The sequence below is a fragment of the Oculina patagonica genome, chromosome 1 (assembly GCF_052425735.1).
Source record: "Oculina patagonica isolate OP01 chromosome 1, crgOcupat, whole genome shotgun sequence".
Taxonomy (NCBI): domain Eukaryota; kingdom Metazoa; phylum Cnidaria; class Anthozoa; order Scleractinia; family Oculinidae; genus Oculina; species Oculina patagonica.
Window position 1 is genome coordinate 3,089,601 of NC_135758.1, and position 13,781 is coordinate 3,103,381.

General features: G+C 37.9%; 1 protein-coding gene and 2 long non-coding RNA genes across 5 annotated transcripts; 2 read left to right on the forward strand and 1 right to left on the reverse strand.

Annotated features, from left to right (window-relative positions):
• Positions 1-1,033: 1,033 nt before the first annotated feature.
• On the reverse strand, positions 1,034-5,879 carry LOC144630912 (uncharacterized). Of its 3 annotated transcripts, none has more exons than XR_013566666.1 (4): positions 5,600-5,879; positions 5,238-5,505; positions 4,034-4,116; positions 1,034-2,982 (listed from the first exon to the last, which is right to left on the reverse strand). It is a non-coding gene; the product is annotated as an uncharacterized LOC144630912 (long non-coding RNA). The 3 variants fall into 3 exon arrangements; XR_013566649.1 differs by having other exon boundaries at positions 4,907-5,505; XR_013566656.1 differs by lacking the exon at positions 5,238-5,505.
• A 3,825-nt stretch (positions 5,880-9,704) lies between these two features.
• Positions 9,705-11,055, forward strand: LOC144632412 (uncharacterized). Its single transcript, XR_013566895.1, has 2 exons — positions 9,705-9,972; positions 10,020-11,055. It is a non-coding gene; the product is annotated as an uncharacterized LOC144632412 (long non-coding RNA).
• A 986-nt stretch (positions 11,056-12,041) lies between these two features.
• LOC144644490 (uncharacterized) lies at positions 12,042-13,196 on the forward strand. Its single transcript, XM_078503984.1, has one exon. The coding sequence runs from the start codon at positions 12,042-12,044 to the stop codon at positions 13,194-13,196; it is 1,155 nt and encodes a 384-aa protein (XP_078360110.1).
• Positions 13,197-13,781: the final 585 nt, after the last annotated feature.

Genomic DNA, 13,781 nt, shown 5'->3' on the forward strand with positions numbered 1-13,781 from the left:
AGTGTGCCTTTAATTTCAACTCTTACATTCTATTGAAATTGTATAAACTTGACGCTCTTTCACGAAACAAGCCACGAACCCAAATTTTCGTAAGTAGCCCTCCCAATGCTTCCTAAATCAAAGTGCCTAACCGATTGTCGATCGAGCGAACCTTTCAAAGTATTCCCTCGTTCCATAAACATTATAAAATGCTCGAAAACCTTTTCGAACCTTCAAGGCTGTGAAATGTTATCGCTGTTTACAGTAAGAGAGAAATTAAAAAAAAATGGCTTTTTGTTTGCACGATAATGAGTGGAAAGCTCCTCAGCAAAACATACGCACTGAACACAACATGTGCCTAAACGAGTTCATCTAATAAAAACGTGACTAGACATGTGATGTCGCTGTTGCATAACAAGTACAGTAGTAAAGATAAGATGTTCTACATGACACGAGCATGGGACAAAGAAAAATTCTAAGTCGCCGACGGGAATCGAACCCATGGCCTCCCAGAATACCGGTTGGGCGCTCTAACCAACTGAGCTACGAGAGACTCGTTGTGAGCTGGGCCATTTTACTAGGTTGATATGTGACACGCGTCCTGCATACTGCTAGGATCAGCAATGTCGAATTCATCAAGTTTTGTAGTAAATAATAAAGATGGTAAATTTTAAGCTCGGCAATAAATAATAAAGATAAGATGTTCTACATGACACGAGCATGGGACAAAGAAAAATTCTGAGTCCCCGACGGGAATCGAACCCATGGCCTCCCAGAATACCGGTTGGGCGCTCTAACCAACTGAGCTACGAGAGACTCGTTGTGAGCTGGGCCATTTTACTAGGTTGATATGTACAGTAGTGACGCTAATATCAGAGATTCAAATAATAATATCAGAGATTCACGCTTTTATTCGAAACATATTTTAGAGTTTTTTTAATCTCGAAGTATATAAATAAATATTGATGACAATGAATAAATATACCTTGACGTATACTTTAAAAAAACTTGATAAATATAAATAAGTTCTTAATGGAATATAAATAAGCCTTGCTTTGACGTATATAAATAAATCACGATGTATATAAATAAACCTTTCTTGATGTATATAAATAAATCTTGGTGTATTTATACAAATCTTATAGAAACAAATATTGATACACTCAAATGATCTTTATGCATATTTTACAAATCGACCACATTTTGCCATGCTTTACACTATTTTTTTAAAAAATAGCCGTGGTTTAATGCAATTCCCAAGTTTTTTTGGTGAACGACGATGGTACTTGAGCTCATATACCATTGGTGATTCCAATTGCTATATATAGGTAAGCATTGTAAAGAAACTCCTAATGATCGGCGGGTGTGCTGTTGTTTTCCGGCAATCATCATAAACGTGTTGATTGGCTAAAATTAAAAGGTAACTGAGTAATAAGAAATCTGCTTTTTCCACACTCCAAAGAGCTTGACTATATTGGTGAAGTCATCTTTAACAATACTTGCATTTCCACCCAAAAGTCTTTGGTTAATGGCCAGGTGAGGAGTAAATGCTCAAGAGAACGCTCTGTGAGCCACAAAATGTACATAATAGTGAGACAGCCAAATGAAGTTTGTCCATGCAATAGCTAAGAAGTGAAGTAATCGGATGTTTGATTATCGAGGTTTAAGTAGGTATTGGAAATACGGGTTGAAAATAGTAAAATAATATTGGCTGTGATGTATCTTTTGAAACTAATACCAATCAGGAATATATTGCTACAGAGAAAATGAACAATGAATATTAGACAAGTCATTTTGAGTTTTTTTTCTCCAATACGTATATCGTATGCCTGCCTTTTCTCTTGTTTTGAAAGCCGTCGGTTTTCAAAATTAACAAGCCAGAGCCTTGTGCCCCAAGTCACATAATTATGTATATTTTATTTCATACCTTGACATGAATGAGGCCTCAACACTAAACCACTATTTGTGTCTCTTTCAAGAGAAGGAAATTGCATCTCTAACTACAAATATCCTTGTTAGTAAAAATGTTTGATAAATTAAATCTATACAATCAAACACTGGTTCACAGGTTTCCAACTTGTCCATGAATAAAGTATTGAGCGTAAATTACGTTTGTTACTTTGTTAGCCTCTTAATTTGGTTAAGTATGCTAGAAAATTATTAAGCGAAGGATGCTGAAATTGCAGTCAGAGATAGACATAACAAAAGTTTCTTTTAACTAGTCAGACACTGGCTGAAATGCTGAACGTGATATACAACGTTCAAAAAACTAAAGAAAGACGTTTTGGCTGAACATCTTCGGACTACAACGGCTTTATTTAGGGGATATTTCGTTTTGTGACGTTTGGTCTCGCAGCACGCGCAAATGAGTGAACCGTTAAATAAAGCCGGTACGGCTTTTAAGACATTTGAAACCGATAAAGACCGAAGATGTTCATACAATGCATCCGAATACCACAATTAATGCAAGCATTTCTCAACACCTTGTTTGAATCTATGTATTCTGGTTGTATAACGCAACTATTTAACAAAGTGCTTAACTAAGGGCACACATTGGCTCTGAATCACCGCATGTAAACGATCAAATTCGAATATCTTCGTATCGGATTGGCATACCAATCCAATAACCATGAAATTGTCGAGTCGGGAAAAAATTGTGCATCTGGAAGCCTTAATTGCTCCAGTACAGATGTCTGGAAAGTATGTTAAAGATGTAGTATTTAAGTCAATGATGCCTGTTATGTCTTTATAAGGGATATTTCTGGTTTTCAGCTCCCTCTGATTTCGTCATATCTTCGATTTCTTCCATCTTTATATTTATTTGATTGCTGTCTCCAGCTGGCGAAGTTTGAGTCATGGTCCACTGAATGACACGAGAGTAGAGAGTGCATTCGGTCAAAAGCTGAGGCAAGATGAAGACATGGCCAATAACGTTTCCTTTGGCGTCGGTCAGCGGTTGAATGAATTAAGGATCACGGTGTGCACATCCCAGACGGAGAGAGCCTATAGTTATGAAACGAAGAATGCGCATTTAAATGAATTGTTTTGTACTTCATTGTAGGCAGTATTAGTGATAGTCGACTTTATCTAGGGTAACAATTACAAATGGGTAAGGGTCGGTATGCGTTCTATGATGAAAAGATACTAGTGAAATCCATAAAGGAAAACGTGTCGACTCCCACAAGAAGTTCTGTTTTTACTACAAGTATCATAATTTGAGTGTCAAACAGCACGGATCTACACATGATCTACGCAACGGTTAAAGCCCACAGCTGTACGAAAGTTAAGAACTTCAACTAACAAGAACTACTAAGCACATCCAGCACAGTTACCAAAACTACGGCAGCCACAAAAACTGCCACTGCCTTTGGAAAACTATTAGAACCAGGATACCTACCATAACTACTACAGCTAACTAAAATCTGATGCACTTATCAAAACAGCAACTACACACATCAAAACAGCAACAAATACCATCAAAACTACCACAGCCGTGACAGCCACCACCACTACTACGCTTATCGTAAACAGCACAAATTACAAAACCACCATTAAAGTTTAACAGCTAAAACTACCATAGAAAACAGCCAAGACTACTACAACCACAACACCTTCCACAAAAAATACAATTACACTAGATACAGTAAAAATTCGCATAAAAGAGGGTTTCAAGCTGATTTTGTTCCTATATATCGGGTTTTCTGCAAAATCAGCATGAAAATGCTTTTAGGGTGTTCTTAAAATTAAATAATAATGGATTGATGTGTGGAGAGAAAGAACTCAGAAAAAATTCTGAGTTCTTAAAATTGTTTCTAAAAATATAATTCTGCATAGACTACCAACAGATGAATGAATGGTTTTGAAAATGCGAAATTTTTTACTCCTTTATCCCCAAGAGTTGAAACCTAGTTTCTATTTACAGTATCAAGCAACCAGGTCATACTGTCTTGCTGAATCTTTGAATTCTCGATCTTTACTAACATTACATTACAGGATAAACATGGTGGTCTGAAAGGGAGAATGAAACATTCTTGTTTGGAACACAAAGTCTTACCTCATTGGGAGTCTTTGTGATAATGGGACACTTCTCTTCAAACTTGGCCAATGTTTCTGAAGCCACACGATCGATGGTTGCAGCTGCAATCAACAAAGTAAAAAATATTTGCTTTAAGGTAAGGTGGCATTCAAAGTTTGGATCGTTGTCGTTTTGGCAATACCAGCTCAGTTGTGCTACATCACATGGGCTGGGACGAGCGACGCTGATTCAGGAAGATCTCCATTAATGCATATCGAGACTTTGGCAGCAATTGATGTGGGACATAAGTACTGATTAGTAAAGGAATAAGCTGTTGAGATACAGTCAGGTCACAGTCAGCTTCACATCATTATAAGTCAACTCTTGAACACAGTCTGAGAAAACGATATTCTTTTGTCAGTTAACTTAAAACAAGCTAAGGCATCAGTAATACAGGTTCATTGGAAGTAACCATTAACTAACTATTAGGTAGGGATTAGATAAAGAAATCAGCAATTGTTGTTTTGGAGAATTTAATATCAGGGAAGTTGACATCCATTTCGCTTAAAGCAAGTTAGTTACTGTTGACTATTAATGATATTTCTCACCTAGAACTGAACGATTTCACAATTATCGTTGGTAAGAATACCTGTTAACAAACAGCTTATTTATCCACATGAATGTGACATGATATTAAAGAATTTGTGTTAGTATAGTATTAGTTTTGGTAACACCTGTTGAAATGAGGAAAATTTCAATAACAACACAGTCTTATTCCACTATCGTTCCATTTAAGATATATATAATAGCACAACTTTCTTCATTTGACTTCCAGATTTAGAAAATAATCACGGTTATCATGGCTAATCTCATTAAATAAGAAATTTTTTAAAAGAAGTAAAAAAAGTCTTCCTTCAAGATCTCCAACGGTTACTTCTTCATTTGCCTCATGTTTGTGATCGAAGCCATCGTGATGAAATGCACTAGAAAATTTGATGGTCATCAAGCTACGATCGACTAAACTTCGTCTACAACTTATCCAGATTTTTCTGAACTATTTTAGACTACTAGTAGACCCTCTCTATCTCTTTCGAGCGCGAAGAGAAAACAAGGCGCAAGTGTAAATATGGCCGCAAGGCGAGACACCATTTTCTCATGGCTATTTCTTTTTCCAATGGTGATCTTTTTCGCTTCACGCTGGGAGATGGACAGTGAATAAAGATTATCTGTTTGTAGTATTAACCTTCTCAACATCACTCTCGAACTATTTTGGACTTTCCTGCTTTGTCCTATATATTGAGTTCGTGCATTTTTAATATAGCCATTTTTCCTGTCACTTTTTATGACCCTTTCTCTAGGCATGCACGTGCACTGATTATATAACAAACCAAAACGTGGCACACTCACACATGTTCATTCTGCACGTTCGTGGCCTCGTGATATAATTGCTTCAACGCCTAAATGTAGTTAACAGTCACACAATTCTATTTAGAAGTTGCACAAGCTTTGCACTGGAAGTCAAAATAGAGTAAGGTTATCTCAACTACAAGCAGTTATACGTTACAGTACTACCAATTTATGTCTAAATATTGTCAACTGACTCACCAACACATTCGACCCTCCAGGATGGCATTAGACGGCGAGTTAGAACTTGCTACTTCTGTTTCAGTAAGGGGAGAAATTAAAAACAAATTGGCGCTCCGGATTTTTGTTTGCACGAAAAATGAGTGGAAAGCTCCTCAGCAAAACATACGCAATGAACACACGTGAGTATACATGTGATGTCACTGTTGCATAACGAGAACAGTAGTGAGGTTTCAGTAAGGGGAGAAATAAAAAACAAATTGGCTCTCCGGCTTTTTGTTTGCATGAAAAATGAGTGGAAAGCTCCTCAGCAAAACATACGCAATGAACACACGTGAGTATACATGTGATGTCACTGTTGCATAACGAGAACAGTAGTGAGGTTAATATCAGAGTTTAACGATTTTCCTCAAAACCTCATTTAGGACTTTTTAATCTCGAAGTATACAAATGAATCTTGATAACAATGAATAAATAAGCTTGACGTATATTTTTTTTTAAAAAAATATGATGAATACAAAAAAGTGTTGATTTATGTACTGTAATTGAATCTTGATTTATATAAATAAATCGTTTTTTTTATTTTTTTTATACATAAATCTTGAATTTTATAAATAAACCTTGATGTATACAGAAAACTGCTCCGAATATATATTTCACTTTCGCAGTTGGAGGGGTTTCATACTTCACCATAGACATTTTTATATTCGGCTTTGTTAATCAACACTTCCCGATTTTAAAAAAGTAATTTAAGGATACCATTTAGAACAAATTCGTTACCGTGCTTGTGTCCACAAGACGTCAAAGAATCCTGTAATTTCGTTGGCAGCGCATCAATGGCAAAAATTGAGCCACCTGGATTCTACTTAGTAATTAAGTCATTGCTTTCGTTTACAAGATCTTCAAGCGTAGTTATTCCTTTCCCAAACATTGTGCGAAAAAAAAAATCGATTTACCATCAACAAAAATGTGTGGATTGTTTCATATGATTATGTCATCTTTGCTGAAAAGCTGCACTAATCTCCAAAGGACTTAAACGTCATCACCGCGATGCCAAAAACTCAGGATGCTACACAACCGTGTGATTTTTTCTGCGATACGCAAAATGTGTGGAGTTTCAAATACTCCACACAACTTTAAAGGGATTTATGCTCCCAGTTGGTTCTCAGGTCATGTTCTTCAAGCCTCCTCGACGATGCATCTTATCGCTTAGAGCGTTTCTCGATTGTACGGCAGGTCAGAATGATATCTTCTGGGCAGCAGAAAACTCTTGGAATACCCTGGTCCATGGCCTGCTGCCACATGGCAAGTGCCGAAGCCTCACGATAAGGAGTTGAAGTACATATTGGAGCCACGAAGTGCCGTGTCAGTCACTGCAGCAGCAAGGAAATATACAATGTTGGTGTCTTGGTCTTTTTTGTACATCATTGAGTTCCAAAGAAACAAGCAGCATGTCAGTTGTTATAATATGGTCTGTCGCCAACCGTAGGCACCCGCCAACAAGCCGGATAGAGTTGGAATGTTTCACACCACTTCAGTCGAGCCCCAACCAATTAAGGAGCAAGAGCTGAGACTGCATACTCTTAAAGACCCAATATTTTCACGTGTTTTAGAGCTCGTGCAGCTGTGATGGCAAGGGGCAGAAATTCACCCAGAGCTTATTCCATATGCTTTTCGTAGGATTGAAATCACGATTTATGTGGGGTTGTAGAATACTCATCCCAACCAAACTAAGAGAGAGAGTGAGCTGCAAACACTTTACGAGGGTCATATTGCTACGCTACATATGAAAGGTTTGTCACGAAATGTACAGATGGTGGCCAAAGAAAGCTGGGCATGCCTTCAGTTATGAAGAAGGAGGAGACGGATTTTTTTTCCTCAGGGTGACGCTTCCAAAGTGAAGGTTCATTCCCCTGAGCCTGAAAGTCGGTGACTACTAAAGAAACCAGAGTGGATTATAACTACCACCCTGCTGACCGAGCTTTTAAACCACCCTAAAGATTAAAGGAGTGTTTTTACACATTGGGACAACTGTACTGTTTTTGGCCATTACAGCAGTACTGACCTGTTACCTGAGATGCCTTGAAACCTAATGATGATATACGTTTAGGTTCAGCTTTTCAATCTATTTTTTTTTTTTATTCTTTGACACTTGTTCTTAAAATTGTTGGTTTGCATTTTTGAGTTTAAAAAGAGGAAATTGTTAGAATTTCTTGCTTGTGTGCCCTCTGCGCACAATGTTTACCACGCAATCTGTCGTCAAATAATAGGTATTTGGGAATATATAAATAGTACTCCGCCATTATAGTTTGCCCATAAACCGGTCTGGTTGCAAAGAACAAAGACATTGCCAGCAAATGTTAAACATTCAAAAAGGCACCCCATTGAAGAAGAACAAAATTAAATAGTTAATTAATTCGCCGAAGAGTTGAAAGGAAAAGAAATACTTGTGGCCTTTAATGGTCACTTTTTACTAAACTTCGTCCTGTTTCCAAGAAAGAGCAAAAGAATACATCTCTCCGTTCTCCATAATGGTCATAGGGGGAAATTGATAGCAAAGTTAACGTTAAGTTACAATGGCTTATCAACATGGCTGTGACGTAACAAGAAGCATATTACAAAGGACAAATTTTGATTTTCAATCCGCATTAGTATACCACACGAAGCCTTTTAATACCTTTACTTAGATATTAAATTTGATGTTATTTTTTGTTTGCTCAATTTCTCTCCTCGTTAAATAGGAAATTTTCCGCAGCACTATGTTTTTTGGTGTAATGTTTACTTTTGTGCTCGAAACGTAGATCAGACATCAAAAAAGTCGCAGCCTAGTCGTTATGGAAGGGAAGTCTTGATTTCTGTTTGTAGAACTCGTTCTGAGCAAACATGCTCAATGGAAGCGATGGGATGCAATTTCCGCTACAACCGACGGACGGATAACACAAATTGTCCGACAGACGGACAGATATGAAGATAGACAAACAGACAGAGAGACAGAACAGACAGAATGGATAGGTAGACAGAAATACAGCAAAAGACAAAAAGAAGCAAAGACAGATATATAGATATAGCTAAATGGATAGTAAGTAAATAAATAGATAAATGGATAGTCAGAGAAAAAAGGCATTTGCCCTGTTTTGCAGACAAGGTTTACCCATTGGTGAGGAATTCGAAGACCTTGCCGCCAAGTACCCTGGTTTTAAAGACATGACTAATTGAAGATTTAAATTTCACAGTGCATATGTCTAGCTCATTATGGTATATTTTATCTTTTATTTAATCTTTATGTGAAGCACTAATATAGCAGATAATTTGTAATTGTTACAAAATAAAGGTTATTTTGAACGACATGAAAGGACTGGGGCAATAGACAGATTTACAGATAGACAGTCATAGACAGATAGGCAAACAGCAAGAAAGACAGACGGACAGACAGACAGACAGACAGACAGACAGACAGATAGATAGATAGATAGATAGATAGATAGATAGATAGATAGATAGATAGATAGATAGATGATAGGTAGATAGATAGATAGATAGATAGATAGATAGATAGATAGATAGATAGATAGATAGATAGATAGATAGATAGATAGATAGATAGATAGATAGATAGATAGATAGATAGATAGATAGACAGACAGACAGACAGACAGACAGACAGACAGATAGATAGATAGATAGATAGATAGATAGATAGATAGATAGATAGATAGATAGATAGATAGATAGATAGATAGATAGATAGATAGATAGATAGATAGATAATTTCCTTTGTTGTGACAGCTTCAATAGAACCTGCTTCGTGTACAAATCCAAATTTGTCAGCGTTTACTTCCCCACCAACGGACCTGTGATGCAAAAGAAGGCGCTAGGTTGGGTGCCATCTACCCAGAAAATGACTACCAAGTGCCCGATATTTAATGGTGGCTCTCCTTCAATTGTCCAAACTATTCAGGAGTCTAATGGCCGGCAAGGACAGATGCACGAGGGAAGGAAAATGAATAATCACCAAAGGAATCCTTTTTAGATAGATAGATAGATAGATAGATAGATAGATAGATAGATAGATAGACAGACAGACAGACAGACAGACAGACAGACAGACAGACAGACAGACAGACAGACAGACAAACAGTTAGATAGATAGATAGATTGAATGATTGAATGATATAGGCGGATAGATAGATAGAGGCGGATGAATAGATAAATAGAGGCGGATAGATAAAGATATTTTTTTAATTTTATCTCTTTATTTATATTTGAATTTTTACTTTTAAGGCCATCCCTTTTTCATTTCGCCCTTGTTTTAAAAAGAGTGGTTGTCCTGTCCTCGCAGACAAGGTTTGCCCATTTTCCAAGCTGCCAGAGGAACGCGAAGAACTTGCCGTCGAGTGCTTCTGTTTTTAGCCTGCGAACAGGCTCCCGAGTGGGGTTGCAGGCTATTCTCTTTTAAGAGTGACTTTATCTTCAAAGACGTCCAAACTATTGGACAAGGATAACATGGAACATTTAAGGCCAATGAGAAAAATTATAACTTTTAATTATTGCTTAAAGGTTAAATTGTTGTTGTTAAAAATCTTTACGAAGTTAGAGTATCTTGTGCTTAAACACAACACATGAACCCAGCAAACTCTCGATCCAGGACCGTTCGATCTGGACTCCATCTTGTTCAACATTAGGCCACTGCATTTGCCACAGGATTTGAAGAAGTCATGATATAAGAAAGAACCATGACGGTAAAAAGCTCCAATGGGTGTCATCTCAAACTACCGACTTTATGTTTATGTATCAATCCTTTCGCAGCAAGATACCTGCCCATATACCGGTCCGGTAGCTAAGAACGCGGCGTTCCAAGCAAATGATAGGCATTCAAAGACGGCATCCCATTTTAGGTGAACAGCCAGTCTCTTTGATATTTTAGCAGTGATGCTGAAGATAAGCTGTTGGTTTTCATACAATTGCTGATCAGCACCAATGTAACAAAAATAAGCCACAAATGGGACTAAACATTACACCGCTTCTTATTAAAGCGTGAACACTTAAAATATGTCTGGAATGTTCTTTGTCTTTTAACCAATCACATGCGAGAACTTCAGACCGCAGAAACCACATGGGTTTCCATCGGTCACGGAACAATATTTGGTTCTCGTTTCGCTCCAATTTACAAGTAAACACACTAATTGTAATTCCTTCCTTTTTGAGAACATTCACTGCTCCACTGAAGAATAGGTTTGAGTGATTTTTTTTATAGAAAAAATTGAAAAACCGATGCGCCCGACGCTACGATTTGCCCCAGTTGCCGCCAATTTTCAAAAATTGTAACGAATTCGTATCTGCAGTTACCGTTCGCCTGATGGCATGTTACAATTTGTACTGAGGTAAGCTTGCATTTTCCGGTTTTTATCTCACCCCAACTATTGTAGCAGACCTAAACACTGATAGAAGGAAGGTTTGTTTCTTCGATAACAGCGAAACGATAGCGGGAAGGAAAAGCGAAAATCAAACGATTGAGCGATTGAGGTGTTTACTTTGCACCAATCACGCCAACATTTTGAATAATTTTCGTCTGGAGCCTTTGCAGTTTGCAGTCTTACGATCACGGAACCTCTAATTGCCTAAGGGTTGAAATCGTTTGCCGAAATAAATCGAATCCCTTGTTCTACCGAAAAGATTTACAATCAGTAACGAAAACTCCACAATTTTGTATTTTATATTCGGTTTATCGTGTTTACATCTTATGTCTAGACATGTCTACAACATACTGCATGCACTGAACCATGTCGTATATCGTCGCTAGAGAAACCGTCCTTTTTTTCTTTCAAAAATCCCTGAAACCATGTTCTGGATGTGGCCCTCGATACGAAAGAATAGCAGTTCTTTAAATTCTTAAAAAAGACAGAGCGTGTATCCTGAAACAAAATAAGAACTAAAAGTGCTCCGTGACCGATGGAAACCCATTTACTGTTTGTGGTTTCTGCGGTCTGAAGTTCTCGCATGTGATTGGCTAAACACAAACATTCCAGACATATTTTTTAGTGTTCACGCTTTTATAAGAAGGAGTGTAATACTCTACATTAATAAGGTTATAAATTCCCGTTTCAATGTTTGCTATGAAGTTGGACGTTGGGACAGATCTTGGAGTTGTAGCGAAATTTAGTCCGTTTTGAAGTGCTCTGGTTTCGTGGGTACTGAGTTGACGGTCAGACAAGTTTATCACCCAACGATCCTTGTCAACGTAGTCATCGCGTGTTTCGAAAGCTCCTACATTGAAACGGGAATTTATAACCTTCCCCAAAGCTCTAAAGCGACTATACGTGCATCTGTGGTCAACATCTTAAAAAACAGTAAACCTGAGGCAGTTTCTAACATCTCGAAGCAACAACTTGCTGCAGTAAGGAACCTAAAACAGGATCCTTCTGTTACCATCGTTCCAGCAGATAAAGGCAGATCCGTTGTTGTTATGAACACGGTAGATTACAAAGAAAAGATCGCCACTTTATTAAATGATACCAACACGTACGAGAAGATTACCGACAAACGCAGGAACCCCACGTCACGAGTCGAAAAGGACCTTAATCATCTGTTATCAGAAATAAAGTCCAGTCCTTGCATTCAGGACCGTGATAAAACTCAAATGGAACCCAAATTATATCACCACCTTCACAGCACTGATGCAACCCCTGCAACCTTCTATGGCCTTCCTAAGATCCACAAGGCCCACATACCTCTTCGTCCAATCACCAGCTGTATTAATGCACCAACATACAATTTGTCAAAGCATTTGGTTTCTATCTTATCCCCTCTGCTGGAGGAGAGATACTCAGTGAGAAATAGTACCGCGTTTGCCCAGAAGATAAAAAACCAAGTGATTACAGAGGATGATGTCATGGTATCTTTCGATGTTGTTTCTCTGTTTACCTCAATCCCAGTAGAGTTAGCCCTACAAGTTACTCGCGATAGATTGGAGCGTGATACAACTCTAACGGAACGCACGAACATTTCCGTGAGCAATATCATGAGGTTGCTAGAGTTCGTTTTGAGGAACAGTTTTTTCACCCACGAGCAAGAACATTATCACCAAACATTTGGCTGCGCTATGGGTTCCCCGGTTAGTGCAACCATAGCCAATCTAGTGATGGAGTTTGTAGAAGACCGAGCGATTTCATCAGCCCCGCATCCTCCACGATGGTGGTACAGGTATGTCGATGATAGCCACGTATGCCTAAAAAAGGAGTATGTGCAAGAGTTTCATGACCACCTCAACTCTATTAACCCGCACATACAATTCACTAGTGAGGTCGAAGGTGACGACGGCCTTTCATTTTTAGACACCGCAACAACTAGAGTGAACGGGCGCATACAGGTTAACGTCTACCGAAAGCCAACGCACACTGACAAATATCTAGATTTCAACTCGCATCACCCAACTCAACACAAGAGATCAGTGGTGAATACACTCCTTGAGAGAGCGAAAAATATCCCATCAACAAGCGCAGGGAAACGCAAAGAAAAGGAGCATGTGGTTAAAGTTTTGATGAACAATAACTATCCATTGCGGTTTATCAAGAGTTGTGATTCTCATCGCAAAGCTAATCGTCAGCGTCAGAATTTATAAAGAGTATTAATGTCAACTCCTGACTGTAATTTTGGTATTTTTCGTTTAGGACTAAACACTTTTCCCCCTTTTTCATAGTTTCTTGTCATCTCATTTCTCTTTTGTTTATTGTTGTGGCTGGATACGGTTTTTTCAACTTCGCTAAGATGGAGGGATGGAGAGAGCCTATGAATTGGGTCCTTTGTGTGGACATATCTATCAGGTAGCAATTTCACTTTTTTAAACATCTCATTTCTGTACGGCTTGACAGATGAGCAAGAAATGTCTAACTACGGTTGTAGATTGTTTTTATGTTTACTTATAAAAGACTTTATAAGGGTTCTCGGTAGACTTGTTTACCGAAGGATGATTAAAGTAATTTTTATTTTCTTTCTCTTCTGCATATATTTTATCTTTTTTACCAATGTACATTTGTTTAACAACGTGTGTTTATCGTTTTGGCCCATAGTGATTATTTTTTTGCAATATATCCCTTTAACAAGCGTTATAAGGAAATATATTTCGACCAGGGAAGAAAATCAATGTTAAAACCCTTCAAGGAAAGTAAAGCGTCTTTCCCTAAAACGCATCACACGACCCAAGTCA